We start from the raw sequence: 25408 nt of genomic DNA on the forward strand, positions 1-25408 counted from the left end.
GTGGAAGTCAACTCTTTAATGATAATTACATCTTAGGATCTAACAGCAGCTGATTGTCAGACTTTTACAGTTAAAAACATAAAAATCTAAGGAGGCTCCTATCTGTTCTGGTGTAGTCCAGCTCTTGCCTGTGTCCAGCTCCTCACACAAACTGCTTCTTCTTGGTGGCTGCCTTACTTGCCAGGTCCTTAGCTTTTTCTGTAGCAGCCAGAGCTGTCTCCTTTGCTTTCTCAGTTGCTTCCTTTGCTGTCTCCACCAGGGTTTTAGATGGAGCTTCTCCTGCAACACACAAGTTGTTGACCTGACCCCAGTTGCCCCTGCCCTGCCCCAGCTGAAACAAGCTGGGTGAGCTATGCTCTGTCTCCTCCTCCTCCTCCACGCAGGGAAGCCCAGCCCTGTGTTCCCAACCAGCGTGCATCACAGCACGTCCCAGTGAGCTCCAGGCACGTGACAGCTGCTGCTCTGCTTCCCCCTCCTGCCCATGCTCCACCCCTGCTCAGCTTCCCCACAGCACAGCCTATGCCTGGCTGCACTGCCTGGCTGCTCCACTCCGGAAGAGCACTTGTGCTTATGAGGGCAAGGGGCGAGAATGTCACGGTCAGTTTAGCTCAAGCTAGGGCCTGCACACAGTTACTGGAGTGATGCCAGCATGACTTTCATCTCCCAGAGACTTGTCCTGTTCAGCCCTAGCCTACCCTTGGCTGCTTACCTTGCATCCTTGCTAGCACATATTCAAATCCTTTAGTACTCTTGGTCACGTTGCTTTTGAACCTGGCCAGACCAAACTCCTGCAACAGAAAAACTTATGGAGGTGCAACCAGTGATCCTTCCTCTGCGGCACTGTTCTAGGTTGAACAGCCTCAAACATTTGGTGGCTCAGGACTCCCCAAGAGATTACAGGGATTGGAAAGTGATGGGGAAAGGTAGAAAACCAGCACAGGGTATGGGTACAGCAGCAACTGAGCTTCTGAAAGAGCACAGCAGGGGCTCTATGCAGCACTCACCTGGACTGCCCGTGAGACACCAAAGAGGCTGGAGGAGACCCAGGCCTCACGCTTCACTTCGGTCCAGCTGCTGTTCTCAGGGTTCACCCGGTAGATGCAGCGTTCCTCCACTGCCTGTAGAGAGCACAGCACAGCTGTGAGCACTGCCCGGGGGCTGCCCACACCCACCCACCCTACACCCACCATCAGGCGCGCGTGATTGATGTTCCAGGTAAACGTGGTCATGGTTCGGTTCTTGGGGTCCACGATTGAGTCCTCCAGGATGTAGACGGAGTGGGCGACGTTGGCCGGGAAGAAGCGCTCAGCCCATCGCGGCATGCGGTTGGTCTTGGTCAGGAGCCGCCGGGAGAGCAGCTTGTGGTCCGCCGTCACCTCCCGGTGCACGATATCCTCGGTCAGGACATGTTTGCTGCAACGGAGAGAGGGGAAACGACGGTCAGAGTCCGCTCCCGGCTACATGGGCCCAGTCGGGGGCGGGAGGCGGCACCTCGGGACCCGCTGGGGGAAGGGGGGGGGGGGGGGAGGACAAAGGGCCTGTGGGGCCCCAGGGCAGGGATCCCTCGGGGATGAAAGAGGGCCTCGGGGGGTCTCGCACCTGTAGGGGTTGGGGTAGCGCTGCCAGAAGGCGGCGAACACCTGGTCCCAGGGCCCTTTGAGGACGCCCAGGCTGACGCAGTACTTCCCCATGGGCTCGGGCTCGGGCTCGGGCTCAGGGCCGTGCCGCCGCGCCCGCTCCGGCTCGCGCCTGCTGGGCGGCCGCCATGCGGCCCCTTCCCACGCCGCGCACTTCCGCCTCGCCCGCACGTACCTTCCGCCGTAAGCCCCGCCCCTCTCTAGCTTCCGCCGTAAGCCCCGCCTCCATCGGCTCGACGCTTCCGCCGCGTCGGCCCCGCCCCGGCCCGGTGCGGCGCGAGGATGAGCGGGCGGCGGGTGGACGCCAAAGTGGTGCTGCTGGGCCAGGAGGGCGTGGGCAAGAGCAGCCTGGTGGAGCGCTGCGTGCACCGCCGCTTCCGCGCCGGGCCCTACCAGAACGTGAGGCTCCGCGGGGCTGCGTCCCGTCAGTCCTCCCTCGCGTCCCCCGGTGGTCCCCGGGTCGGGTGTCACGGGGCCTCCCCGCCGTGTGTCCTGGTCCCTCTACCATGTCCCCTGGGTCGGGTCGCCGCGGTGTCCCCACCCCCCCCCTCGGTTCGACTCTCCCCGCTCTCCTCTCCGTGTCCCCGTCTCCCCCACGTTATCCCGCCATCCCCAGAGCGTCTCCCACTCATCCGTCGGCCACGTGTCCCCCGTGGCCCCGTGTTGGCCTCCGCCGTGTCCCCGAGTCCTCGCCCCAGTGCCACGTCCCACCACATCCCAGCCCTTGCGTTTCCCCCACGTCCCCATTTCGGACCCCAACGTGTCCCCCCCAGACCCGCTGTACTTCCACCACTTGTTTTGCAGACGATCGGGGCTGCGTTTGTGGCAAAGGTGCTGTCCGTGGGGGAGCAGACGGTGACACTGGGGATCTGGGTGAGCACTGAGCACAGAGCACCGTCCCCGCTCAGCCCCTGGCCCTCCCACTGCTGACTGTCCCCTCGTGTCCCCCCAGGACACAGCGGGCTCTGAGCGCTACGAGGCCATGAGCCGCATCTACTACCGCGGGGCGCGAGCCGCCATCGTCTGCTACGGTGAGGGCTCGGGGTCGGTCATGGTGACAGTGGCTCTGGGGGGGATGCGGGGGTCCGGGCAGGGCCTGACACCTCTTTCCCAGACCTCACCAACAGCAGCAGCTTCCAGCGTGCCAAGTTCTGGGTGAACGAGCTGCAGAACTGCGAGGAGGTAACACTGGGGACGAGCTCTGTGTTGGGGTTGTTTTTTGGGTGGGGGTTCATGGGGGGGGTGGGGACAGGGAGCGGTGGCAGTGCCTACTGTGCCACTGCAGGGCTGCCAGATCTACCTGTGCGGCACCAAGAGTGACTTGCTGGAGGAAGACCGGAGGAAGAGAGATGTTGACTTCCACGACGTGCAGGACTACGCCGATGGTAGGGCCTTTCCCACTGCCCACAGTGCCCAGCTTCTGCATCTGCCCCTCACTGCAGGGTGTGGGGGCTCCTGTGCAATGGGGCTGCAGCTCTGCCAGGAGCCTCCCCAGCATGGCATGTTCCAGCGTGCGGGCCGGGGCTGGTGCCAGCTGAGCCTGGAGTGTCCTGGGCCACTGCCAGTGCACTGGCAGCAGCCATAGCTGAGGGGTGGCCCCGATGACAGCTGAGAAGGGGCATGTGCTGGGCCTACAGCAACAGCTAATCTGGGCCCTTCTTTCAGAGGTCAAGGCAGAGTTCTTTGAGACCTCCAGCAAGACAGGACAGAATGTGGGTGAGTAGCCCCACACCATGGCAGTGCCACGAGCAGCTGTGAGTAGATGTGGGGCGCTGTGGGCACTCACGCTGCCCCCCCGATCCCTGCAGACGAGCTGTTCCAGAAGGTGGCCGAGGACTACGTCCACTTCTCTGCCTTCCAGGAGATGACAGGTGAGCACCCAGTGCTGGGGGGCTCACATGGAAGGTTAAGGGAACAAATACCAGGGGGACTCAAAAGGTCCCTTTCTCTTCCTACTGTCCCTTGTAAGCTCTCTGGGCTTTTGGGTGGACTGTGCTCAGCTTCGCCGCACAGATCCATCAGCAGCCTCCTGCTCTGCTCTTTTCCAGAGGAGAAAGGTGTTGACCTGGGCCAGAAGAGCAGTTCCTACCTGTACAGCTGCTGCCACCACTGAGACCTCCAGCCAAAAGGGAATTGCTGCTGCAGGCAGCCCACCCGCTGCTCTTTGGACTCCTTCTGTTTTTTACCTGCTGTATTTTAGCTGTATGAGAGCTGCCTGTGGCACGCAAGGGAAACAGCCCCATGGATTGCTCTGCTCCCCGGCCTAGGTGTGCAGAGCTGTGTGGTGCTGGGAGCCTCAGGCACCCACCAAGGTGCGCCTGCTGCCCAGCAGCAGAGACCCGGCGGCACCCAGTAACTTAATTCTCTTGGAGATATCGCCCGATTCCTTACGGATTATTTAAGCATCTTCTACCAAGGTGTACAATGTAAATAAAATGCATTGTGGTCTGAGGCGGCTCACAGGCGTGATGCTGGCGCCGTGTCTGGTGGCTGTGGCTCAGCCCCTCGTGCTCTCACCCACTGCCCACGCTCATCGAGACAAAACACAGGAGGACATCGAGAGTAAAGTTAAACTTTACTTTACAGTAATTTTTCTTCTATATACAAAGAATTACAGTACATGTTCTGGGAGCACCTGGGCAGGGCAACCCTCTTTTCATTATAAGTTTCACATACACAGCCAACAGTCTAAGGGGAGCAAAATGAAAGTAATCAATGGTCCAAGACTCTCCCCTCTCCCTCTTCTAAAAATAATATACATGCTGGAAATATGTAGGTTTCTCTCACCCGCTCTGGCACTCCCTCCTAGAACTGACATGTGAGACCTGGACAGCTTGGTGTGACCGTGCGACCCCAGAGCCCCCAGGATGGGCACCCCCACTGCAGCCACCGCTCCCTTCAGCGTGGCCTCACGGCCACAGACCCCCATCCACCAGCACCCCACAGGCAGCAGAGCCCGGCCTTGAGCCTACCACGTCCCCTTGCACCCTCCCTGGCAGCAAGGGAGGGGAACAGGTAGCAAGGGCACCCCCTCCCTTGATCCTGCATGCCCAGGGGTGTCCCCTTGGAGCTGGGATGGGGCCACACTCCCTGGGGCCCCAGCCCAGAGCACCAGAGGATGGCAGAGGATGCTCGGAACCAGGTGCAGTATCTGATACAGCCACTCTCATCCCCCTGACCCGCCAGGGCCAGCTCCAGCCCTGCTCCCCCTTGAGCCCCTGGTGCTGCTACTTCTCCTCACAAGTTCCCAGTGTCTTAAAAAAAAAAAAAAGAAAAAGAAACAAAAACAAAACAAAAAATACACAAAATCCAATTCCTTGAAGTCAACAACTCGGAAACATCAGAGAAACAAAAACTGAAACCAGCTCAGTACCAAACGGACACACAGAACATGCAGTTAGCAGATGCCTGGCTGCTTCACGGAGCCCACTGCTGCGAGTCTCAGAGCCACCATCCTCGGGCCGGGAGCCGGAGTTCAGCCCTACCGTGCTAAGCTGCCGAACGAGTTACAATAGCACCACGATAGCCCAAGAGCTTAACCAAGGGCAAACTGATTACAACTTTTACCTTGAAATAGGACATAGCAACACCCATTTCTCACATTTCCCTAGGAGGTAGATTCAGTGCTGTAGGGACTGTCGGCCACCGCTTCCCCAGCCCCGGCGCGCCAGCCCGCTGCCCTTCACTCGATGGGATCGCTGTTAAAGAACTCCCCCCGCCGCCGCTCGAGGGGCGTCCCCAAACCGCACGGCCCCCGGCGGCACGGCTGCTGCCGGAGCCATCAGTACCTCAGGGCGAAGCACGTTACAAGCAGGTTGCAACTACAGCTATTCCGAACACCGAGCGAAATCAGAAGTTAAGGCTGAAATTCAAAACAAGCGAAGCGCTGCAGGCCTGAGGCCGCTCACAGCTCCGAGCAGCTGCCGACGCAGTGCGATAGCTCTGCTTTTCTATCCTTGTCCCCCATGAAACAGCGGCAGCTCTTCCTGCGCCCTGACCTCACCTCCGCACAGGACTGCTCCGTGGCTTTAATCACGTCTCATCTCCCAGATTCCATGGGCACACCTGGAAAGCTGTGCCCGTGCCCGGGGGGGTTCACGCCGCATTGGGCACCCACGGTACCAGCTGGATGCTTTGTGCATGGAAGTAATTCTGGTTTTGACTTTTCTTAAAGAGGAAAAGGTTTAAGCTGAGAACAGCAGTAAGGAAAGCTGCTGTGAGCTGGCTGGCACCTGAAGATGGTGTGGGGTGACCCCTTACATTGCTTTCTCACTCCCTTCAGCACTGCCCGATGACCTGGAGCAAACGGGCTGAGTGCAGCAGGAGCTGCTCACTGCCCCCAGCACCTCAGTGCAGGTGGATCCTGAACACGCGAGCATCCTCCAACCACCTCCTCCTACCACCTGAGGGTGAAGGCGGGCGGGGAGCAGCACGGGACCTCTCCCCACGCCTGGTCAGGACATTTTATGGGGTGACTCAGCAGAGTCACTCCCAAAAGCACGAACACGCAGAGCCCTGTGGATGTCTGAGAAGCTCTCTTGACCTGATGGCATCACCCTTCTGGGCCGGGAGGGAAGGGCAGCTGCTGGAGCCAACGTTCTGGTGTAACTGGAAGGGAGCAAGGCAGGAGCTTGGATCTTCATGGAAAAGGCATGAAGGGAGAGAAGAAGAGAGGCGGGGTAGAGCCTGCTGCAAGGAGTAAGGCCGTGGGTTTGAAATGCCATGCAACAGTTCAGTCTGCGTTCATTGCTGAGAACAAGCTCGTAGATAACTGCTCGCTGCGGGAAAGGTTTCTGCTGCGGTGGACCTCGCCCTGCTATTTGAGCTCGTCATTTACAGAAGTGATTTTTTCAAACCTGCGCTTGTGAGAATTCCTCGAGAACTCCTCCGTGTTACAGATTTAAAAAAGCCTGCACCAAAAATATTCACAGTTTATTTTTCATGAAACAAAGGACTAGTTAACACGTGACAAAGCAAAGCGGAGTGGGACAGAGCAGCGCAGATACCTGTGTGGTTACAGCTGGAGCTGGCGGGGCCGGCACGGAGGTGAACCCTACTTACACAATCTACATGACTACATCCAGCTCATGGGAAGGCCTATAAATGCGAATTCAAGATTTATTTTCCTTCTCACACATGATAAATACTTAATATACTTAACCTCATGACCATTTTTTTTATTATTTTGCTTAGAAAAGTTAAATGCCCTTAGATTATCTTCTCTCTCAATGGCTCTGAGGAGTTGTCCTGATTCCCTTTGTGCAGGAGTTGTGCAGAAACACAAGCTGCTTGCATTTCCCATTTCAGCAGCAAGCAGGAATGGACCTGCCAGTCATCCCGGAAAAAAAAACAAACACCATCATTAAACAGTAAATTTCCATAAGCCATAAAGCTTTGTGACGTCGCTAGCTATTCTATAAAGGATCTGAAATGATTCGGACTAGAGAAGAGATCGCTGGTAACGTCCTTCTGTCCAGCATGCCCAGCCTTTGCAGCAGGACGTTGCTGTGGGGTACACACGTCAGGAAAGGAGAATGGAACAGGATTTGTCTCAGTACAAGCGTCTGCCTCCCTTCAAAGAAAACTGCAAAGCTTGCAACCGCACGCTCCGGGAGCAGCAAGCATCTGCACGCCAAGAGTGACCAAGGAGCTCTGCTTCCACATCAGCAGAATGGGTCAGCGTGGGGCAAAGCCTCCGTCCTCAGGGCCCTGCACATCTGCCCACAACGGGAGGGATCGGCTGGAGCGGTGCAGCAGCCCGGTGCTGGGCACAGAGAGCTGCAGTGGTGCTACCCGACCAGCAAAGCCAAGCAAAGCAGAGGAGAGGTGTTGTGAGAGCGGGAGGGCACACGGGGCCAGCAAGGCTTCCTCGGCAGGAGGCTGAGCCCCACCGTGCCCGGGGCACTGCCCACCACACACTGCTCCGGAGACGCTCCTGTACACGGCCAAGCACCCTGCTGCCTCAACGCTTGAGAAAGCTGTTTTCACAGCAGGCCTAAGTCTGGGCACCCACCAGGTGACGAAACAGCTCAACTGGAAAAGGAAGAAGAGTTGAAAGCAAGCCAGCCAGCTGCTGGAGCCCACTGTGTTCCAGTGTGAGAACTACGATTGGGTTGGAAGGACACACGCGCACACATACACACACGCACACCCACATAATCCAGTTAATTCAAGTCTCCTTTGGTTGTAGGCGAGTTAAGCCAGAGGTCACCCAGGGGAAGGTGCTGAGGTGGATCCCGGTACGGACGCGGCCCCTTCGCCTCTGTGCTGCACAGCAAACAACACAGGCTTCACTCACAGCTCCGCAACACATCATGCTGCTGGAAGAGCTGCTATGATGCAAACACGTCCTGAACACATCTGAGGCCAGGGGAGAGAAGACACTGAAATCTGCTGGCTCACGGTGACCAGTTGAGAAGAGAGTGGATGGAAATGTCAAAAGCACCACCACCTGCACGGGCAGTGCACAGCACCGTGGGGAATTCGCTCTGCCTGACTGCTATTGCTGCTTTGTAGGTCGTGATGTTTGCCAAGCGCAGGAAACACTGCATGTCCTGTGCTAGGAGAATAAGACAGAAGAAGGAAAAACTGCCAGATGGCTTCTTCCAAGATCTCTCTTCCCCTAACTTCCTTCAGACTCCCTGTTCTCTTGGACCTGGGCAGTAGTGTAAAGGAGCCCACGTGGATACTGTATATTGCTGGAGAACACTGCACCAACCAGGTGCAGCAGGCTCCTCTCCTAATTCATCTGGAGACGATGCTTGTCCTTCAGTGAACCATGCACATGGCACATCCCAGCGAACACACGGACATACCCTGCTCAGCAAAACCCTGCAGGGCAGACAACAGATACTCCTCGTCCCTGCTCCTACAGAGCCTGGCAAGAGTACACATGACTGCTCACCGACCCCTGCAGCATCTCCAACCCAGGGCAGCCTCACTGATCTGCTTCCTCTAAGCAACAAGAGTGAGGCCCCTCGCTGTTCTGGGGAACCTGCCTAAGAATTGGACCTGGAGCTTGAACACGCTGGATCAGTAACGTGACCATTTCAGTGGAATTTGAGATTTTACCCAGAGTGGACTCTTTATTTCAGCTTTACCATTTGCAAAAGGAAGAGGAAAAGGTCACGGATGCTCTCTCCCTTTGGCTGGGCCACACTCAGACTGAAGTGAATGTCCTTGCTCATGTCACGAGAGAATACGGATGGGATGTGCATGGGGTTAGGGGCTGGGCTCAGGGAAGTGATTAAAAAAACAAAACAAAGAATTTCCCCCTCCCTAAACATTAAAAGACTGGAACCTGCCTCCCACGTTCACCAACCTCACTTTGGCTCCGAGTCGGCCAATTCGTGACAGACAGAATCCTGGTTATGAGCTAGCGCTGTGTTTTGTTCAGGCAAAGGGTCCTGCCCCCGAGGAATATGTACTTTTCCAGACAGCCAAGAAATCTGCTCAACTGTCTGAATGTTTGTGACAATCCACTGCGTCTGCTCCTGGGGCACTGGTGCTTCCCTGGCAGGCCGCGGAGTATGCTCAAACACGCGCAATCTCTCTGATGTCCAAGGGGTTTGCTCTGCGGGGACTGAGGCCACATCCCAGCTGGGCTGAAGAGTTGGCTCTGGTAGCTTCTCTGCTGTCCGGGCAGACTGCTCTGCGGGTGTCAGGGCTTTCGCAGTGGGCCAGTGGGTCTGCTCGTGCGTCTGTAGTTTCTCTGTGGGCCAAGGTACCTGTCCAACATGTGTCACTACTGCCTTTCCAGCAGACCAAGAGATCTGCTCACCAGCTAACATGGTCCTCTCCTTCTGCTGGGGGTTCAGCTCTGCAGCAGGGGCTCCCCTGTCCTTGGGCTGGGCGTTCTGGTCGACGGGCCGCAGCGCCTTCTCAGACAGCAACAGCCTCGGAGCTGAGGCAGCTGGGGGCTTGTCCAAAACTTGAGGCCGAGGAGCCACAGCAGCAGCCAGCTTGTCTGATGCCTGAGGCCACGCGGCTGTAAGAGACAGCGGCCTCTCCAAGATCTGAGGCCGGGCCGCCCCAGAGCCAAGCGCCTTCTCCAGAGGCAGGGGCCGCAGGGCCCCCGCATCCGCAGCCTTCTCCAGAGGAAGGGGCCGCAGCACTCCGGGGCTGAGAACCTTCTGCATGAGTGGGACCCGCAGAGCCCCCGAGCCCAGAGCCTTGTCTGCGGGCAGGACGTGCTGTGACCGGGAGCCATGGGCCTTCTCCGGAGGCAGTGGCCATGACACCCCTAAGCTGGGAGCCTTGTCTGTGGGCAGGATCCGCGGCATCCCTGAGGCAGGAGCTTTCTCTGGAGCGAAGGCATGCAGTGCCCCAGAGCCGGGAGCCTTCTCCACGGCCGAGACCCGCACTGCCCCGGAGAAGGAAGCTTTCTCCGGAGGCGGGAGACGTAGCACACCTAATCCAGAAGCCTTCTCCATGGGCAGGATCCGTGACACTGGGGAGCTGGGGACACTTTCAATGGGTAGAGGCCACAGCACCTCAACATCAGGGCTGAGAATTTCCTCTGATGCTGGGATGTGCGGCATTGCGGAGTTGGGATCCTTTTCTGCAGGCTGAGGCTGCGGGCTCTGGGCAGAAGCTTTGCTCAGCAGCTGAGGCTGCTCGGCCACAGGAGGCTCATCCACCGTCTGGGTCTGCAGGGTCCCTGCCGTGGCGAGGAGTCTGTCCGACAGCTGAGGATGCAGGCATTTGGCTGGAAACTCATCCAGCAGCTCTATCTCCTGGGTCTCGGTGTCAATGAGAGACTTGTCCGATAACTCCAAAACTTCAGCGATGGCAGGAGGCTCATCCGACAGCTGGAGCAGGGCACCAGCAGGAACCAGCGAGCCATCCAACGAATGAGGAGTTCCTGGAGATTTGCTCTGCAGATGAGGCTCCAGGGCATCATCAGAAGACTCATCCAGCGGCCACAGCACGGCGTTGGTGGGAGGTTTGTCGGGCTGCTGAGGCTTCAGCGCCAAAATGATGGGCTGCTTCTCCGGCTGCAGCCTTAGGGACAGGGCAGCCTGGGGCCTGTCTGACGGCTGCAGGCGGAGCGACAGCGTGGTGGGGGGTTTGTCCGAAGGCTGCAGCCGGAGCGACAGGGTGGTGGGGGGTTTGTTGGATGGCTTCAGCCTCAGCGACAAGGTAGTGGGGGGTTTGTTTGTCGGCGGCAGTCTCAGCGCCAGGGCAGCAGGCGGTTTGTCCGGCGGAGGCAGTCTCAGGGCCAGGGTGGTGGGGGGCTTGTTTGAGGGCTGCACCCTCAGGGCTAAGGTGGTGGGGGATTTTTCTGACTGCGGCAGCCTCAGCGCTAGTGTTGCGGGGGGCTTTTCTGGTGACTGCAGTTTGAAGGCCACAGACTGAGGCAGCCTGTCCAAAGGCTGAACACTCGGGTCTGTATCTGCGGGCGGCTGCTCTGGTGGCTGGGCGTCATCGCCGTTAGTCAGTGCTCCCATGGGAGGGACATACTCACGGATTTCTCCTGGCTCTAGAGGGTTAGGCCCGCAGGGATCATGCTCTGTGCAGCTTAAACGGCCATCCAGCTTGGAGATGAAGAGCATGCCTTCCCGGTGCTGCTTGCAGAAGGATCTGGGGCACATCTCACAGAAGGAAGCTGCTTCCTTACCACACATATCACACTGATGCCATGGGCACTCCCATTTTCCTGCAGCACAAACAGAGGAGGAAAGACTTATGAGGGGTATAAAAAGAAGATACATGCCCTGCTGCAAAGAGTTCAAGGGTTAGAGGGAACACCCCTGTAACACTTTCAAGCAATTCTGCATGTTCTTCTCAGTTTCTGCCACGGCTCCTAGGCTTGAAGGGCTGCTAACAGGAACCTGCATCCTTGGAAGCAACAAGAGGAAGCTTACATTTTTCACAGTTGTGGTATGTCAGGCTCAAGTATGACACCAACCAGTACAGGTCTCAAGAGGAGAGAAAACACCTCAGTCTGCACACCTTCGTCTGTCTTATTTCCAGGCAAGAGCAAGAAGAGCAAGTGCAGAAAATGCCCAATGGACTTTTAAAGTAGATGCTTCAGGTTCATCTAAGCTTTTGTCAGTTCTAAGCCAACACCCTCCCTTCCTGTTTATCAGAAAATAAAAGAGGGCAGTGGACATCAGGGAGTAAATTTCTCTTGTTTCTGTAAACAAAGGCATCTTCCTTAACCCTGTGTACAGCCATGATAAACATGCCTATCATAAAACCAAGCTGTGCCCTGAGGAGCTCGGTGTCCACAATGAACCTATTAAGCTATCAGTATCAGCACCACCATGGAAAAAAAAAAAAAAAGGCAACATGACAGCTCATAGCTTTAAAGCCACAGGGAACCACTTGCACCCAGAGTACACAATACAGAGGCTCTTAGCTCATACTACAGGATCAACATGCCTGCCTTTCCAAAGATGCCTCCTGCATCTGTGCTCCCCATGGTGCCCCCACGCTGCTGGGGCTGCCTCATCCTGCTGCCAAGAGCAGCTCCTTGCAGGGGAGCTACCCCAGCACCTCAAATGGAGCCATAGGCATCTCTACAGGCAGTGCTGGAGGGGAGCCATGGGCACCAGCCAGGCCACAGCCCTTCCCACCTCCCTGAACCAAGCCCACACATTTGTGGTTTTGGTTATTAGCTTCTTTCCAGAGAAGCAGAAGACTGCAGTTCTATGCTAAGCAGCTGTGGTCATTTCTCCACGCTCTTGTGCAACATCAGCTTTCCACCCCCAACTTCTCATGCTGATTTTTCCCCTGGGCCAAAGAGAACATGTACTAAGTTTTTCCCCTGCTTTGAAGCCAGCCCAAGACTTCTGTTTTGGTCTCAAAATACACACGCTTTTTTTTTTTTTTGGTGCTTTTCCAATTTTTTGACATCATTTTCATGGCACGGTTGTTTAAAACAACATGCATTCTCCCCCATCACAGGCTCACAATGCTGCAGGGCCCCAGTTACCACTTCTCCCCGTTTGCCCACAGCCCTGCATTGAGCTCCTTCCCACCCAGCACACAGTGAGCTGTCCTGGTGTGCTACTACTGAAGCACAACAGCTGCTCTGAGCAACCGCTGTGACCAGAGGAAAGATTCTGGGACTGTTATTAAAGAGGTCACTCGTACAGACAGAAAATAAAGTCAGTCAAATCTGCCAGTATGTTTCAGGAAGGATAAATCACACCACATCACTCTAATGGTCTTTGACAGGATAAAAGGGCTAATGAAAAGCTGTCTCTCCAGGGACAGCCCTGAGCCCAGTTCTTGGAAGAGGGATCACACCATTAGTAACATGCAAACAAGCAGGAAATTCCAATTACTTAACAGCAATGCTCATGACAGAAGAAGGACTTGAAGTAAAAACTGGTACACCTTTGAAGTCCTGCATGATGTTCTAAGGAGAAAGCTATGAAATCGTGAGCCTACACAAAAAGTTAAATGGACACAATTGGCTGAAAATCATTCTCAAAATCCAGCTATTAATGATTTCCTGACAAACTGAGGGGGATTTTCAAATGAGGTCCTTCAGGAGTCTATTTTAGTTATTATTTAAATATCTAGAAGTAGAATAGCAAGTACTCTTACAGAGCCACAGATAACCACAAGGCTGTGAGGAACTGCAAGCATCTGTTTAGAGAGGCTCAGAGCTCACAGTGACACTGATAAACTCAACAAATGCTCTTGTACCAACAAGGTGCAGTCAAATAAAGCAAGGCCAGGGCAAAGAAGGACCCTAAGAGAAAGAAATAAAGTAAATATGGGAAGATGATCAAGACAGGAGGACTCAGTTACGACAGGGCAAGTCACAGACTGACTTTAACTAGAAGTTATTTTTACAGAACAAGACTGATATCATTTCCTGAGAAATTTTATGTAAAACTTGAAATGTAATTATTCTGTTCTGTCGATGTTCACTAGGTCTCAGCTGCAACAGTGTTAAAAATACTCGTTACCACACTTGAAAATATAAGTAGGCAAATGGAACAGATTTCAGAACAGACTGAGAATAATTCTAGAAAATAAGAGTGTTAGGAAAGGCTGTTTGTTTCATCTGGAAAAGAACTAAGGAGATGACATTCCTCCAGAACGTACAAGAATGGCTATCAGAAACACTGCTGTTTGCTGTTTCAAGTCAGGCTGTTAGGAAAAGCTATTCAAAGTGGAAGCCACAGAACAGGTTAGATGCTGGATTCTCCTTTGCTGGAGACTTTAAAGCCCAGGAAACATGCCAGGTATTCCAATGTCCTGTCTTAGTACACAAAATAGGAGTAGAAAGAGATTCCCTCATCCTTGATGACTATATTTCCACAGAAGTGACACGTTCTCACTTTTACACAGCAGTTACAGCACTAGTTCAACAAGCAACTGAAGTAGTTCTGCACAAATACCACGTTCCTCCACATACTGATCACATGCTTTCTGCCATCTACAAAATATGCTTCTAGAGCTTGTATGCTTCCTGCCAAGCTGCAGCTCAGGGTGCTGAACCCTCAGTTCTGCTCTCCATGAGCTCTGGCAGAAGCCCCTGTCACAGTGTCAGTCACTTCCCTGAGCTGACTTGTTACATGCTCCCAGCTTGCCTCAAGCACGTTGGAGAATGCTGCACAAAGCTGCACGAAGGATTTGTAGTGATAGTATTAAAGGGTTGCAACCCCTAAAGCCAATTAATTTAATGCAATTGCCTTTGTTAACTGAATTTATAATCTCATCAAGCCTAATATAGTGTTTTGCTGAGTTACTCTACTTAAAAACTTACTGCTGTTGCTTTTATTTTTGTCATTCAGTTCTCTAGTACTCTATCTCATACTGTTTTTTCCATCCTCCTGAGCTGGCAGAAGTCAGGTTAACTGGCCTACCAAGACTCAAGACAGACTTTCACCTTTCTGAACAGGAGTTAAACCTAAATGTGCAGATGCCACAAGGAGAGCAGCACCTGGAAGCCACGCCATGCCTGCATGGTGTGGGGCACTGACCTGCAGGCCGCTTGGTCAGGTTGAGGCAGTCAGCGTGGTACACCTTGGGGCAGCCTGCCTTCTTGCAGGAAACCAGCTGCCCTCCATCCCCACAGCTGAAGCACTCATCCTCCCGCTCCTTCATCACCTCCGCCTGCGACCTGCGCTTCATCTGCGGCCTTCTCTTCAGCTTCTTGGACTTCTCCTCGCTGAGGGCAGGCTGGCTCTGTGGGAAAAACAACATGTTAACACAGCCCACCCTGCCAACCCTCCTTTTCCTGCTACAGTACAGAGGTGCGACCCCATAATTAAACATCTCCCCTCCAGCCACACCTGAACACAAGCAGGATGTCTACAGGGCTTCTTATTTGGCAACAGTAAATAGTCCTCATTTTTGTGTCTGGTTCAACGTGTGATACGTGCAATAAGCAGCAGCACAGCAAGGAGCTGAGGGCTGCTTTGTGACCCCACAGATGGAGCAGCTGGGCCTCCTCACGCTCCTGACACACAGGCTCTGCCACCAGGCCTTCCTGGCCTCTGTAGTGTTCCTCACCCCTCTCCTCATTTTCAGCCTGAATTCACTGGGGCTGTTTGTGTCAAGGACGTTCTCTCCCTGCAGAAGAGGTTCTCCCTCCCTCAGGTAACGACCAGGGTACACTCTCCAGTTCACAGAGCAGTGCTTCCAGTCTTTTTCCCCAACCTCCCCAATGTCCTCTGCCTCTGTTGAGTTCATCTCTCACAAACAGAAGTTACAGGTGATGTCTCAGGTCCATGTACAGTGACATTAACACCTCTCAGTGCATCCTGACCACGTTTCTGTGTTCCCAGCTGCATGCTGGGGCTGAACAACATAGCTGCTTCTCAACACACTGCTTTACATTGATGACTTTCTTATTGCAGACTTGTTCCTGCTATTGCCCTCCAGTTGCTACACCACAGCCCATTCCCAGCACCTGGTTACTCCTCTGCAATTGTCCAATCCTCTCAGCACTGACAGCACCAGACACCTTTTCGTTATCAGGATGCTTAAGCTACAATGCTCTCAAAAGCTGTCTTCCAGGCAATTATGCAACCGGTCCCAAAGACTGGCATCTAAATGGCCTAAGTGTTCTCTTCCCCACTTTAAGTTGTCCTCTTTGCACATCCCTTCACACTCTTTCAAGGCAGGCCCTCCTAACCCCCAGCACTGACCCTCCCCAGGATAAGCCTCCCATTGTACCAGACACCCAGTGACACCTCCAGAGCCCAGCCAGCAGCCTTATCAATGAACTACCAGTACAGCTTACACAAACATAAGCTAAATTTTATACTGTTTTCCAGTTATCTTTGTGTCCAAATTATGCATTCTGCAGGCAGAACCTCCCTGCATGCTGAGATGCAGTGGTTTTTGCATGCCTCTATTCTGCATAAAAATCAGGCACCATCTTTATCATCTTCTATCAAGATAAAACCAAAAGCCTTTAAAACTCTTTGTCTCCAGACTGCGTCGACTACCTCATTGTGTCTCACTGGGGCATTAGCTCCTTGATGTTTGCTTCCCTTTCACATATTTCTGTTTTTGCACCATTCTTTCCATTAACAACTGGAGCAAGTCAGGCCTGTCTTATCACTGTAAATGCAGGTAATGAAATCACTGAATTCAAAGGCCACACCTAAACTACTCCTCCTCTTCTCACTGTCTAGCACTTCGGTCATCTAATTACGAAGAGAACAGGAAAGACCTTTCACAGATTGAATTATCTGAGCAACTTTAGCACTTCTCAGTTTTTCACTGCAACACAACAGTCTCCCAAAAACTCTTAAAACTCTCAGTTAGAAAGATCACTTATATGAGTGAACTTGAGTGTAGAATCATAGTATTCTTAGAGTTGGAAGGGACCTCAGAGGGCCATCTAGTCCAACTGCCCTGCAATGAACAGGGACACCACAGCTACTTCAGGTTGCCCTATCAGTGATGTTTTGTCTTGCTGCATCTTGAGGAAGATAAAAAAATGCATATTTTCTGGGATGAATTTGCCAAAAATAAAGGTACCATTTGCTTGGGTATTTGTTTCTTAGCCCATCTCATCAAGATGGAATGAATCACCTCAGTCATCACATTAATGCCAACTTAAGGGCACCTTTCTCTGATTTCCATCATGCAACCTGTAATTTCAGGGCAAACTATGGTAGTCAAGCCACGTATAACAGAGAAGCAGTACATGTAATATATTGAACTTTACACTGCAACAGTAACAAAAAAAGAACCTTAATTCACCTCATCTGTCAACCGCTGAAGACATCCATCTTTTATATGCTAATCCATCTGCAGAACTAAGCTCTCTGGAAATTTCACAAAACCTCCCCATCATATTGACAGGCCTTCACAACTGCACTACTGGAGCTGTTAACCCTTAACTGTAGTCTCCTATATCCATACGCCAGAGCAGAGGGATTACATACTGATGTGTTAAAGCTCTGGAAACCAACTAGCAGCTGAAATTTAGCTGCTGACAGCTGGGAACTCAGCCAACTGCTTCTGTTAGTTCCTTTTCCCAGTGAGAACCAGCTCACACAAGGACATAATTGAAATCAATTCCTGTTACTGAAACACTGCAGTTACAAACCAAAGTTTCCAAAAGCCAGTGAGTTCTAAAAGGTACTGACTTTTCCACTGTACATGTGGCAAATTTATTACTCCTGTCTAATGTGTACTTCTGAGTTACTTAAAGAAAAAAAAAGGAGAAAATACAGGAACTTTCTTCTTACTGCAGGGAAGATGCAGGAGCCTTAGCTCTAAAGCAACTCTAATGTAAAGGAATGCAAGTCTGCTGGCCTTCCATGCATTCTCAGTTTACTCAGGCCTTCACAAAGGAAAATGGGCTAAGCTGAAGTTTCTTGGTTATCTGATAGAAGCCTGTCCCATGTTCAACCTTTGCTACTCTATTAACATGGAAATTTCCATGATCATGAGCAGAAAATTCTGGAAAATGTCTTTTATTTACTGGTCAGTTGGAAAATAACAGTTTCCTGTCAGGATTTTTAGCAATTCTTCAGTAAACTCAGATCTAAAATCTGCACACTCGATGAAAATTTCAATATTCATCTAAATTCAAGCAGCAATGTTTCCATGGCCACGCTGAAGGAGAACTACCCTTCCTGAAGTCTCTGCAACAAATGTACCACATTTATGCAAAGAGGTCATTTGGAAGAACCAAAGCTTTGGGGAGGCATCATACCTTTGGCCGCACTCCTAGGAAGCCACTGCAATTTGGAGCACCACATTTGCAAACTGTCTTCCCGTTTCCCAAACACTCCAGATTGTAGTTGAAAGTCAGCTCAGTCCCTGGCACAAAAGCACATTATAAACAAACAAGTTATAACAAACTGTGTGATAGAATGTCTTTATTGCTACTTCAAGTTAAAGCACTTCTGGAAGCAACCCAAATGACCATCCCAACTACGTATGGGCACTCTACCCCCAAAAGATCTGTGTGGATTGAGAATTAAACTCAACTCACTACAGCCACAAAATCACACTCAAATCACTACTCAAATCACACACTACAGCCACAAAAAGGGCATTCTAATCCATGCTCTAGGACACTTATTTCGTTTCTTGTTCCTTAAGTCAGATCCATAAACCTGTCTATAGCGTGGACACAGGTTTCACTACGGCAGCGCTGACGTTGTAGCTGATGTGAAATGAAAAGAATTAAAATGTGGAAGTAGAGAAATTTATCATCTCCCTCCAGTGACCTACAAACCATCCTCCCCTCTCTCTTCCTTACAGAAAGGCTCCCATGCTTTTAACTGCGAGTACTGAGAGAACTGGGTTCCTTACCAGCTTTGATATTTACAATTGCGAAGAGCCCAACCCGAGTATCACCGTTCACACACCATTTCTGAGTCTCACAGTTGGGCTGGCAGCAATGGTTCATGAACCGAGCGTAATTGCCCTTTGGACCAGCATCAATGATTCGATCCTACAATTGAAGAGAAGAAAATAAACCAAAAAACTGCATTTAATAACTAAGCAGAGGCACCAGCATGCCAAGAAAGTGTTTTTTTTGTAGTGAGAAGTGTGACAGCAGCAACATCTGGTGTTTGGATACCAGGAGACCTTGCAAAGCACCTGAGTATGTGTATTTGCTTTAACCACACATTAAGTCCAGGTGTCACTGTATTGCCTGGACAATCAGCTGATCCATTTCCACACACTGCTGTCTGGTCAACACAGGCAGCTAGCACAGCAATACATTCTCCTGCCCAATATCATCAGCATCTTCCAAGAGGCGCAGTCTCCCACACAGTCATGACAGCACCACCAATGCTTTCTGGGAATGCAGCTCTTTCTGTAATGTTAGTATTGGACAAATACCATGTCAGCACACCTCTGAGGTGGCACCTGCACTTCCAGACCCTGACTTCTGCATAAAAGCAAAATCATAGAACCATAGAATCACCAAGGTTGGAAAAGACCTACAAGATCATCCAGTCCGACCAAATGCCTATCACCAACAGTTCTCACTAAACCATGTCCCTCATCACAATGTTTAAATGTTCCTTGAACACCTCCAGGGTCGGTGACTCCACCACCTCCATGGGCAGCCCATTCCAGTGCCTGACTCTGAGAGTAGAATCTCCTAACAGCAAACCTGAATCTCCACTGGTGCAACTTGAGGCCATAAAATATCAGTTCCTGTTTCTTATGCTTCGACACATAACTGGAAAACAGGAACAAAACATAACCTGAGGTGCACTTCTGCACAGTACACAAGCTTTTGTAGACTGTTAGAGGGGAGAGGGCAGCTGCAACTGCAATTAGGTTTTGTCACACAAGGGAGATACAAGGAGGACAAGATACAGTCAGTATGCATTTCCAGCAAGATGAGGGGAGAGACAGAAAGCAGCTATGCCATTCTGCTGTTCCACACACTGTATCTTCTTATATCTTCCCTAATGGTTTCCTTCAAGTCTTTCCAAGGTTAAGAGACAAAGTATGGGAAGACACTGACAAAACTACTTACCTCTAGGAGTCGGGAACTTATACCATCTGGGCCTCCAGGATCCATTGAGGAGCCTGTAGGTGTAACAAACTCCACCTCCCTACACAGATCTGCAAGACCTGAGATTTCAACTTAAATAAGGGTCTCACTGTGCCTGGTGCTTCTACATTTGAGGGCTGTTGCATGTTAGGGCACACACCAGCCCAGTTCAGGACTGTGTGTGGTTCAGCTGCTGAGAAGGATTCTAAGGTTACAAAATTCACCCAGTTATGTGGAAGAGCACTGATTCTCAGTCAGTTCTCTCAGACAAACTATTGCCTCGCTTCCTCTGAATGAACTCCAATGAAGTTGGCTCTTTGTTCCTAATCCTAAAATCCAGTCTGAAACTTCTCCAAGGCATGTTATATTTACTTTTAGTCTTTGCCTTAATGCAAATGCAGACCAGCCCAACAGAATCTCTTATTATTTCTTTACTTTCTAGTGAAGAACACCGTCATGCCTTTGTTGCAATCATTTTACATCCATCTTTGCTCCTGACAAAAGAATTTCCTTCTGCATACCTTATCCAGTGTCAACATGTAGAAATTGGTGATATCATGCTCTTGAGCATAACGGATTCGGGCTCGGCACTCCTCTTCATCAATCAGCTCCCCAACATACTCATTAACAAATTCACCCTGCCCCAGAGAAGAAAAAAAGAAAACAATCTGCTAGGACATGACAAATTCCCTCTAAGACAGAGGGACGTTCATGCTACAATACAGTTCCTGTTTCCTTTGTAGAAACTTCTTCACAAAAACCTTCCTCTGTGCTCCGCAGTCATCTTGAGCTATAAGTTTATTAACAGCCCTTAATTATAATTCAGTTTCACACACACAACAACAAATCACTTGACATAAATTAAATAAATCGACAACAGCTATCAGATTATTCTTTGCACTGTGAGAAGAATTAACATTCAGGAACAGCACGACTAAAAACACAGGGGTTGTTTTTTGCTGCAAAGCTCAAAGCACTGCAAAGCTGAGTTCCAGAAGGAACAATATCCCTTTGGGGACCAACCACACCAAGCAGCATGATGCACCCAGAGCACCTGCTTCTCTGGAGTTCACCTGCACTGAAAGTACTACAGAGACCATCAAAGGGAATCACAGCTCTGCTCCACTGGGAGCAACAGGTGCCTCCATTACGTAATTGAATTTTGCTCTTCCCAGATTTGTCTGTTAAAAGTGAAACATAAGATGCATAATATGGTAAAAAACCTTTTAACCTATATCACATCAAGCAGCAAAACTCAAACAGGACAGGCTTGTGATTTTCCTGGATATCAACCCCCCCAACAGCATTTTGTCTCCATGTTTTCTTTCTCAGAAACTTTTCACCTACTATGCCATTTAATTTCCTCTCTTTCACATCGCACTTCCTTAGCTTTGGGGTTCTTCAACATAGATGTGTGCCCACACAACAACTACTCTCTGGATTTGAAACACACATGCAAGTATTTTAGCTGTCTCCAAGGTAGTTCTTCCCACAGTTATAGCCGTCTCTGAGAATCTATTCTTTGTAAGAAGATTCAGGCCCGACTTACAAACAGAGCACGTACCTTCCTGATGTCAGTTTTGGCTTGTAAGCCCCAGCCTCGTGCCAGCGTGCGGAAAATCTGTACTTCGGGGTACTGCCGCTTGGAGAAGCACTGGTTCTGACAGCGCTCTCCTGCCGGGCAGACCAGGGGGTGGCACTCGTACAGCAGCATACGATTGATGCACTCGGAGTCCAGGCCACAGGGGTTTTCATCTGTTGGTTTACAGTTGCAACGTGGTATCTCAGACAGGTCTGCAGTGAAGATCTGCACCTTACCCACCGGCCGGTTCACCTTGAATGCACAAGAAGGACGTCAGCTGCTTAAGGACGGGTCATCAAGGCAGACACTTCTATACCCAATCTTTGCCTACGAGTAAGGCTGCAGTGTAAACTAGTGACAATGAGGGGTAAAAGGAAGCATACAGGCAAATATGTTATTCTGAGCACACTACTTGAAGAGGTAAACACTTAGATGAAAGAGTTAAGGAGGACACAGATCCCCCCCAACAGCACCATCTGGTACCTTGTATGTTCTGCATCCCCTGAGTGTGGGGAAAGGCTGCAAAGTGTCCCCCTCCTGTATCACTGTGACTACATGGAGTGCAGGTGGTCTTACCTGAAAATCCTAGCTATAAACAAAAAGTGCTAGCCATCAGCTAAGCTTTCATAGCTTGAAACATAAAAAGGGAAGGAACAGAAGAAAGCAATGAAAAAAAGGAACATAGTCCTCGAGTCACTGGTTTCTGATCAATCTGGGCCCACATCCCTACCATATGCACCTGCCTGGCCCAAGCTCTTCCTTCAGATCACCTCACACCTATTGGAGATCTTTGAAGAAATTCCACCTCAAAGATAGCCCTAAACCTGAAAACTTACTTCCTCAAAACTCCACAAGAAGTTTGATATTCTAGCATGTATGTCTGATTTAGTATTTTTGTTCAACTGATACAGGAAAACAACAGTACAAAACAAAACAAAACAAAATAAAGCAGAAGTGAAAGACACTGCCATGCTCTACTGTGGGTTACCATCCTCCCCTCTGCTCCACTGTGTCTTGATTGTCTATCCCACACTACCTTGCCACCAGCAGCACTTGATATTTGAGCACATTGGGTGATTCCAGCTCTCTCCCATAAAACCCCAGACAGGTAGAGAGACTCTTCTTTCACATCACACAACTGACATGGAACAGCATAGAGACGTCCAGATCTGCTCCAGTACAGCAGAGTACCTCTGTTACTGGTGTTCAGCTTCCACACAGTTCTGCAGACACATGAATTGTTTCTGTGGAGGATGACTGAAGATGCCAAGGCAATCAGAGTAACCTTCAGATACAGCCAGATGCCCCATGAGCAGAAACGTTTCTGCATATCTGTGATTCACCTGCACTGATAGCTCAAGACTTCTGCCCATGGTCCTTCCCCCCCCAACCTGCCCTCACCTTGATGTGTTTGTAGGGGGGAGGTTTCTTGTCATTCTTCTTGTCTTCCTGAAGCTGTCTCAGTTCCTTCTGTGCCTTCAGTTCTTCAAACCTTACTGCAGCTTCGTGAAGAGCTAAGTGAAATAACAGTGAATGTTACAAGGAATTTCCTCTGCTCACACAGAGGTGGGTTGCCAGAGTCCACCCAGCAGTCACAGCTACACAAGCAAACAACCCTGTCAGAATAATTTTAGAGGCAGATATTCACAAGGAGAAACAGAACAAAGCAATAGAGCTTAATAGGCGACAACAATGACAATGACTGTGGGTGAAACGTTCTGGAAACATCCAAACCATCAGCTAGCTTTACTCTGCTGCTTTTGGGAAGAGGTGAATTCAAAACTCTCAAGTGCATTTTTACATACAGATAATGACTGTACTAGGCAAGTGGAAGCTGATAGGCAGAGGAGCTATGTCGGAGCTGAGAAGCATTCAAGATCTGCACACCCATGTTCATCTCTGTGAACTCAGACCAATCAACATTCCAAGTGTGCAGGAGGATAGAAAAGTAACACTTCATTCTGCAAATTTAGTTTGGCTTTAGCTCTAAAACGGTATTTTTCTCTGTTACAAGAATATCTTCTCCAGACAGGAAGAGAGAAACAGAACATGTACCTTCCCAGATGAAGGAAAGTTACCTTTCTTGTATATGCCATCCACGCCCTTCCCCATCTTGTCTTTGCTGCTGACATCACCTTCCATGTATGGGAACACACGTGCCTGGTGGGTCCACAGGTAATCCTTGGAGCCAAAGAACAGCACAGGGAACTCGCCGATGTCATGTTTCATTTTCTGGATGTTGACAGGAATTGTCCTGGGATGGCAAATCTCAGCTGGCCACCACCTACACAACAGACGGAAAGGTGGTTGAAAAATCTGACTCCCCACTTTCCATGCCCCCAGAAATGCATTACTGCAGAGGGATGGGGAGAATTGTGAATGCTACCAGCCAGGCAGGAGGAAGAAGAGGAAGACATGCACAAGCTGCTACATGCATGCAAAAGCAGCAGAAGCTGCTTCACTGTACCCTGCAGAGAGAAGCAGCTTCTCACCTCAGTCACCATGATCACTGCACCAAGAGGAAACAGGGACAAATCCGTTCTACCTTCACCTACCTGTAGCGCCCAACTTTCACCCAGACGACTTCCTTGTAGTGTGGCTTTTTGCCTGCCTTGCAATCATTACAATACCAGCTTCCCTCTGGCATCTCAATGTTTAGACACTCACGGTGAAATGCAGCCGGGCACGACTCACAGCATAAAAGGCTGCCCCCTGCAAAGAAAGGAGGAGTTCATCAGGGTCCCTGTGCAGAAGCCCTGGACTCCGTAATTTCAAACAGTAACAGCTGGGAAAACAGCACCACGCTCTTCTGTAAACCTTTTTCTGACAGCTTGTGCTCTACCTATGCTGCACAAAGGACCCTTCTAACAATCCAGAAAAAGCCCAAGCCTGAAATTGGCTTGAAATGGGGATGGATAGGAAGGCAAGCTGTTCTGAACAGTTCTCACTGGCACACTCCACACAGACAAAGCTTCTGCCTGTTATAACCATCTCTTCCCACAGCACGTCTCTTGTTCTTTTGTCATTTATGTCAGTGATGCTCACGCAGTGACAGGGAACCAAGTGCACACTGTCTCACCTTCCGAGCAGACAAAGCACCAGCTGACGTTGACGTGCTCGTGGTTGCGGCAGCCCCTTCGTGCAGTGAAGTGATTGGGACAGATGATACTGTTGGAGGCGAGGACCACGGACCCAGCAGCGAGGCAGAAGTCATTGGAGTGGTACGCGACCGGACACCGCACGCAGCGCATCAAGCGACCTGGCACCAGAACACATCACAGTCGTGCTCAGTTCTGGAGAAGACTGAGTCTTCTCTTCCTCCCAGACCTATTCTCTATTGGTATCTGAGCTGAAAACAACCAGTCATAGGTAACTTTTGGAAACAGAAATTGGCTTTTAATTTCTACAGACCACCTACAACATACTTCCTGTATTTCTATCAAATTAATACAAGAAAATACATATAAAAATAGATCTGCGTTTGTACGTGGTAGGAAATTAAACTATTTGAAAGGGAAAAACCTTCTGCACCCTGCTCAGAAACAGTTCAAGAGTTCAGGACCAGGACTGCTTTGCATCATACACAAATAATAAGTAAATCAGTGCAAACAGCAATTAGAGAGTGGGTATTCCAAGTGTATAACTGAATGCAATGAAAACAGACCAGGGAGTTTCTGAAAACACCAGCACTTGCCTCTCTACTTTTATCAGATTTTATTCTGGAATTCCAGAAAGGAGAACTCAGAATTGCCTGAAGGCCTACTTTGTCCAAGATAGGTGAGCATCTTCTCAGTTCCCCCAAGGAAACTACAGGGAGAAGAGGTGGAAAGAACGGGGTAAATCTGACCTCTGAAAAACAACCACCAGAGGGACACATCCAGCTGAGAAGGGGTCAGCTGCAGGCTTTATGCCCTAATAGCTGCTTCTGCTGTGAGTACTGACATGTGGAAGAAGACTTTAGCACAGAGCCTGAGGGTAAGAATACAGCTGATACTACCATCACTCATTTTAAGATACCAAAGATTTAAAATATAAACGATAAAAAAAAAGTTTTAAAAAGCAAACTGTGAGAGTTTAAAACAAAACAAACAAACAAGCAAAAAAAAAAAAGAAAGGGAAATAAAGCAATTATAACTATTACAGTGCTCTCTATGTCACTGCCTCGATACCCACTGCTGCTATGCAGGCACCGGCTGCAGCACTGGCACAGAGAGAAGTACATAGGAGAAACACCAG

The 25408-nt window shown here is 50.6% G+C and overlaps 3 protein-coding genes across 5 annotated transcripts in view; 1 reads left to right on the plus strand and 2 right to left on the minus strand.

Annotated features, from left to right (window-relative positions):
• Nucleotide 1: 1 nt before the first annotated feature.
• Nucleotides 2-1707, minus strand: PRELID1 (PRELI domain containing 1). The gene is made up of 5 exons (XM_065734614.1): nucleotides 1600-1707; nucleotides 1188-1413; nucleotides 1005-1118; nucleotides 710-788; nucleotides 2-279 (listed from the first exon to the last, which is right to left on the minus strand). The coding sequence occupies exons 1-5, from the start codon at nucleotides 1689-1691 to the stop codon at nucleotides 143-145; spliced, it is 648 nt and encodes a 215-aa protein (XP_065590686.1). The 5' UTR covers nucleotides 1692-1707; the 3' UTR covers nucleotides 2-142.
• Nucleotides 1708-1889: 182 nt separating this feature from the next.
• RAB24 (RAB24, member RAS oncogene family) lies at nucleotides 1890-4088 on the plus strand. Its single transcript, XM_065734615.1, has 8 exons — nucleotides 1890-2036; nucleotides 2442-2510; nucleotides 2590-2668; nucleotides 2752-2819; nucleotides 2923-3022; nucleotides 3303-3353; nucleotides 3446-3508; nucleotides 3686-4088. Exons 1-8 carry the CDS (start codon nucleotides 1920-1922, stop codon nucleotides 3748-3750), a joined length of 612 nt encoding a protein of 203 aa, XP_065590687.1. The 5' UTR covers nucleotides 1890-1919; the 3' UTR covers nucleotides 3751-4088.
• Nucleotides 4089-6554: 2466 nt separating this feature from the next.
• NSD1 (nuclear receptor binding SET domain protein 1) overlaps nucleotides 6555-25408 on the minus strand; it is a 53414-nt gene continuing 34560 nt past the window's right edge. For all 3 annotated transcript variants that reach the window (XM_065734621.1, XM_065734622.1, XM_065734623.1), the window contains 10 exons: nucleotides 24252-24431; nucleotides 23728-23884; nucleotides 23251-23456; nucleotides 22574-22686; nucleotides 21155-21424; nucleotides 20112-20228; nucleotides 18387-18528; nucleotides 17782-17888; nucleotides 14585-14789; nucleotides 6555-11295 (listed from right to left, as the gene is read on the minus strand). In XM_065734621.1, coding sequence (XP_065590693.1) covers nucleotides 8960-11295; nucleotides 14585-14789; nucleotides 17782-17888; nucleotides 18387-18528; nucleotides 20112-20228; nucleotides 21155-21424; nucleotides 22574-22686; nucleotides 23251-23456; nucleotides 23728-23884; nucleotides 24252-24431 — 3833 coding nt within the window. In that variant the 3' untranslated portion in view covers nucleotides 6555-8959. The remainder of the gene's footprint in view (nucleotides 11296-14584; nucleotides 14790-17781; nucleotides 17889-18386; nucleotides 18529-20111; nucleotides 20229-21154; nucleotides 21425-22573; nucleotides 22687-23250; nucleotides 23457-23727; nucleotides 23885-24251; nucleotides 24432-25408) is intronic.

This window comes from Cyrtonyx montezumae, unplaced genomic scaffold (assembly GCF_038088225.1).
Source record: "Cyrtonyx montezumae isolate F1298 unplaced genomic scaffold, pur_monq_1.0 scaffold_18, whole genome shotgun sequence".
Lineage (NCBI taxonomy): Eukaryota > Metazoa > Chordata > Aves > Galliformes > Odontophoridae > Cyrtonyx > Cyrtonyx montezumae.

Coding starts and splice junctions, on each gene's coding strand:
- PRELID1 (XM_065734614.1), bottom strand. CDS start 1,691: ATGGGGAAGTACTGCGTCAGCCTGGGCGTCCTCAAAGGGCCCTGGGAC. Junction 789..1,004: donor GTGTCTCACGGGCAGTCCAG/GTGAGTGCTGCA, acceptor TTTCTGTTGCAG/GAGTTTGGTCTGGCCAGGTT. Junction 280..709: donor TGTGCTAGCAAGGATGCAAG/GTAAGCAGCCAA, acceptor TGTGTGTTGCAG/GAGAAGCTCCATCTAAAACC.
- RAB24 (XM_065734615.1), top strand. CDS start 1,920: ATGAGCGGGCGGCGGGTGGACGCCAAAGTGGTGCTGCTGGGCCAGGAG. Junction 2,037..2,441: donor GCGCCGGGCCCTACCAGAAC/GTGAGGCTCCGC, acceptor CTTGTTTTGCAG/ACGATCGGGGCTGCGTTTGT. Junction 3,023..3,302: donor CGTGCAGGACTACGCCGATG/GTAGGGCCTTTC, acceptor CCCTTCTTTCAG/AGGTCAAGGCAGAGTTCTTT.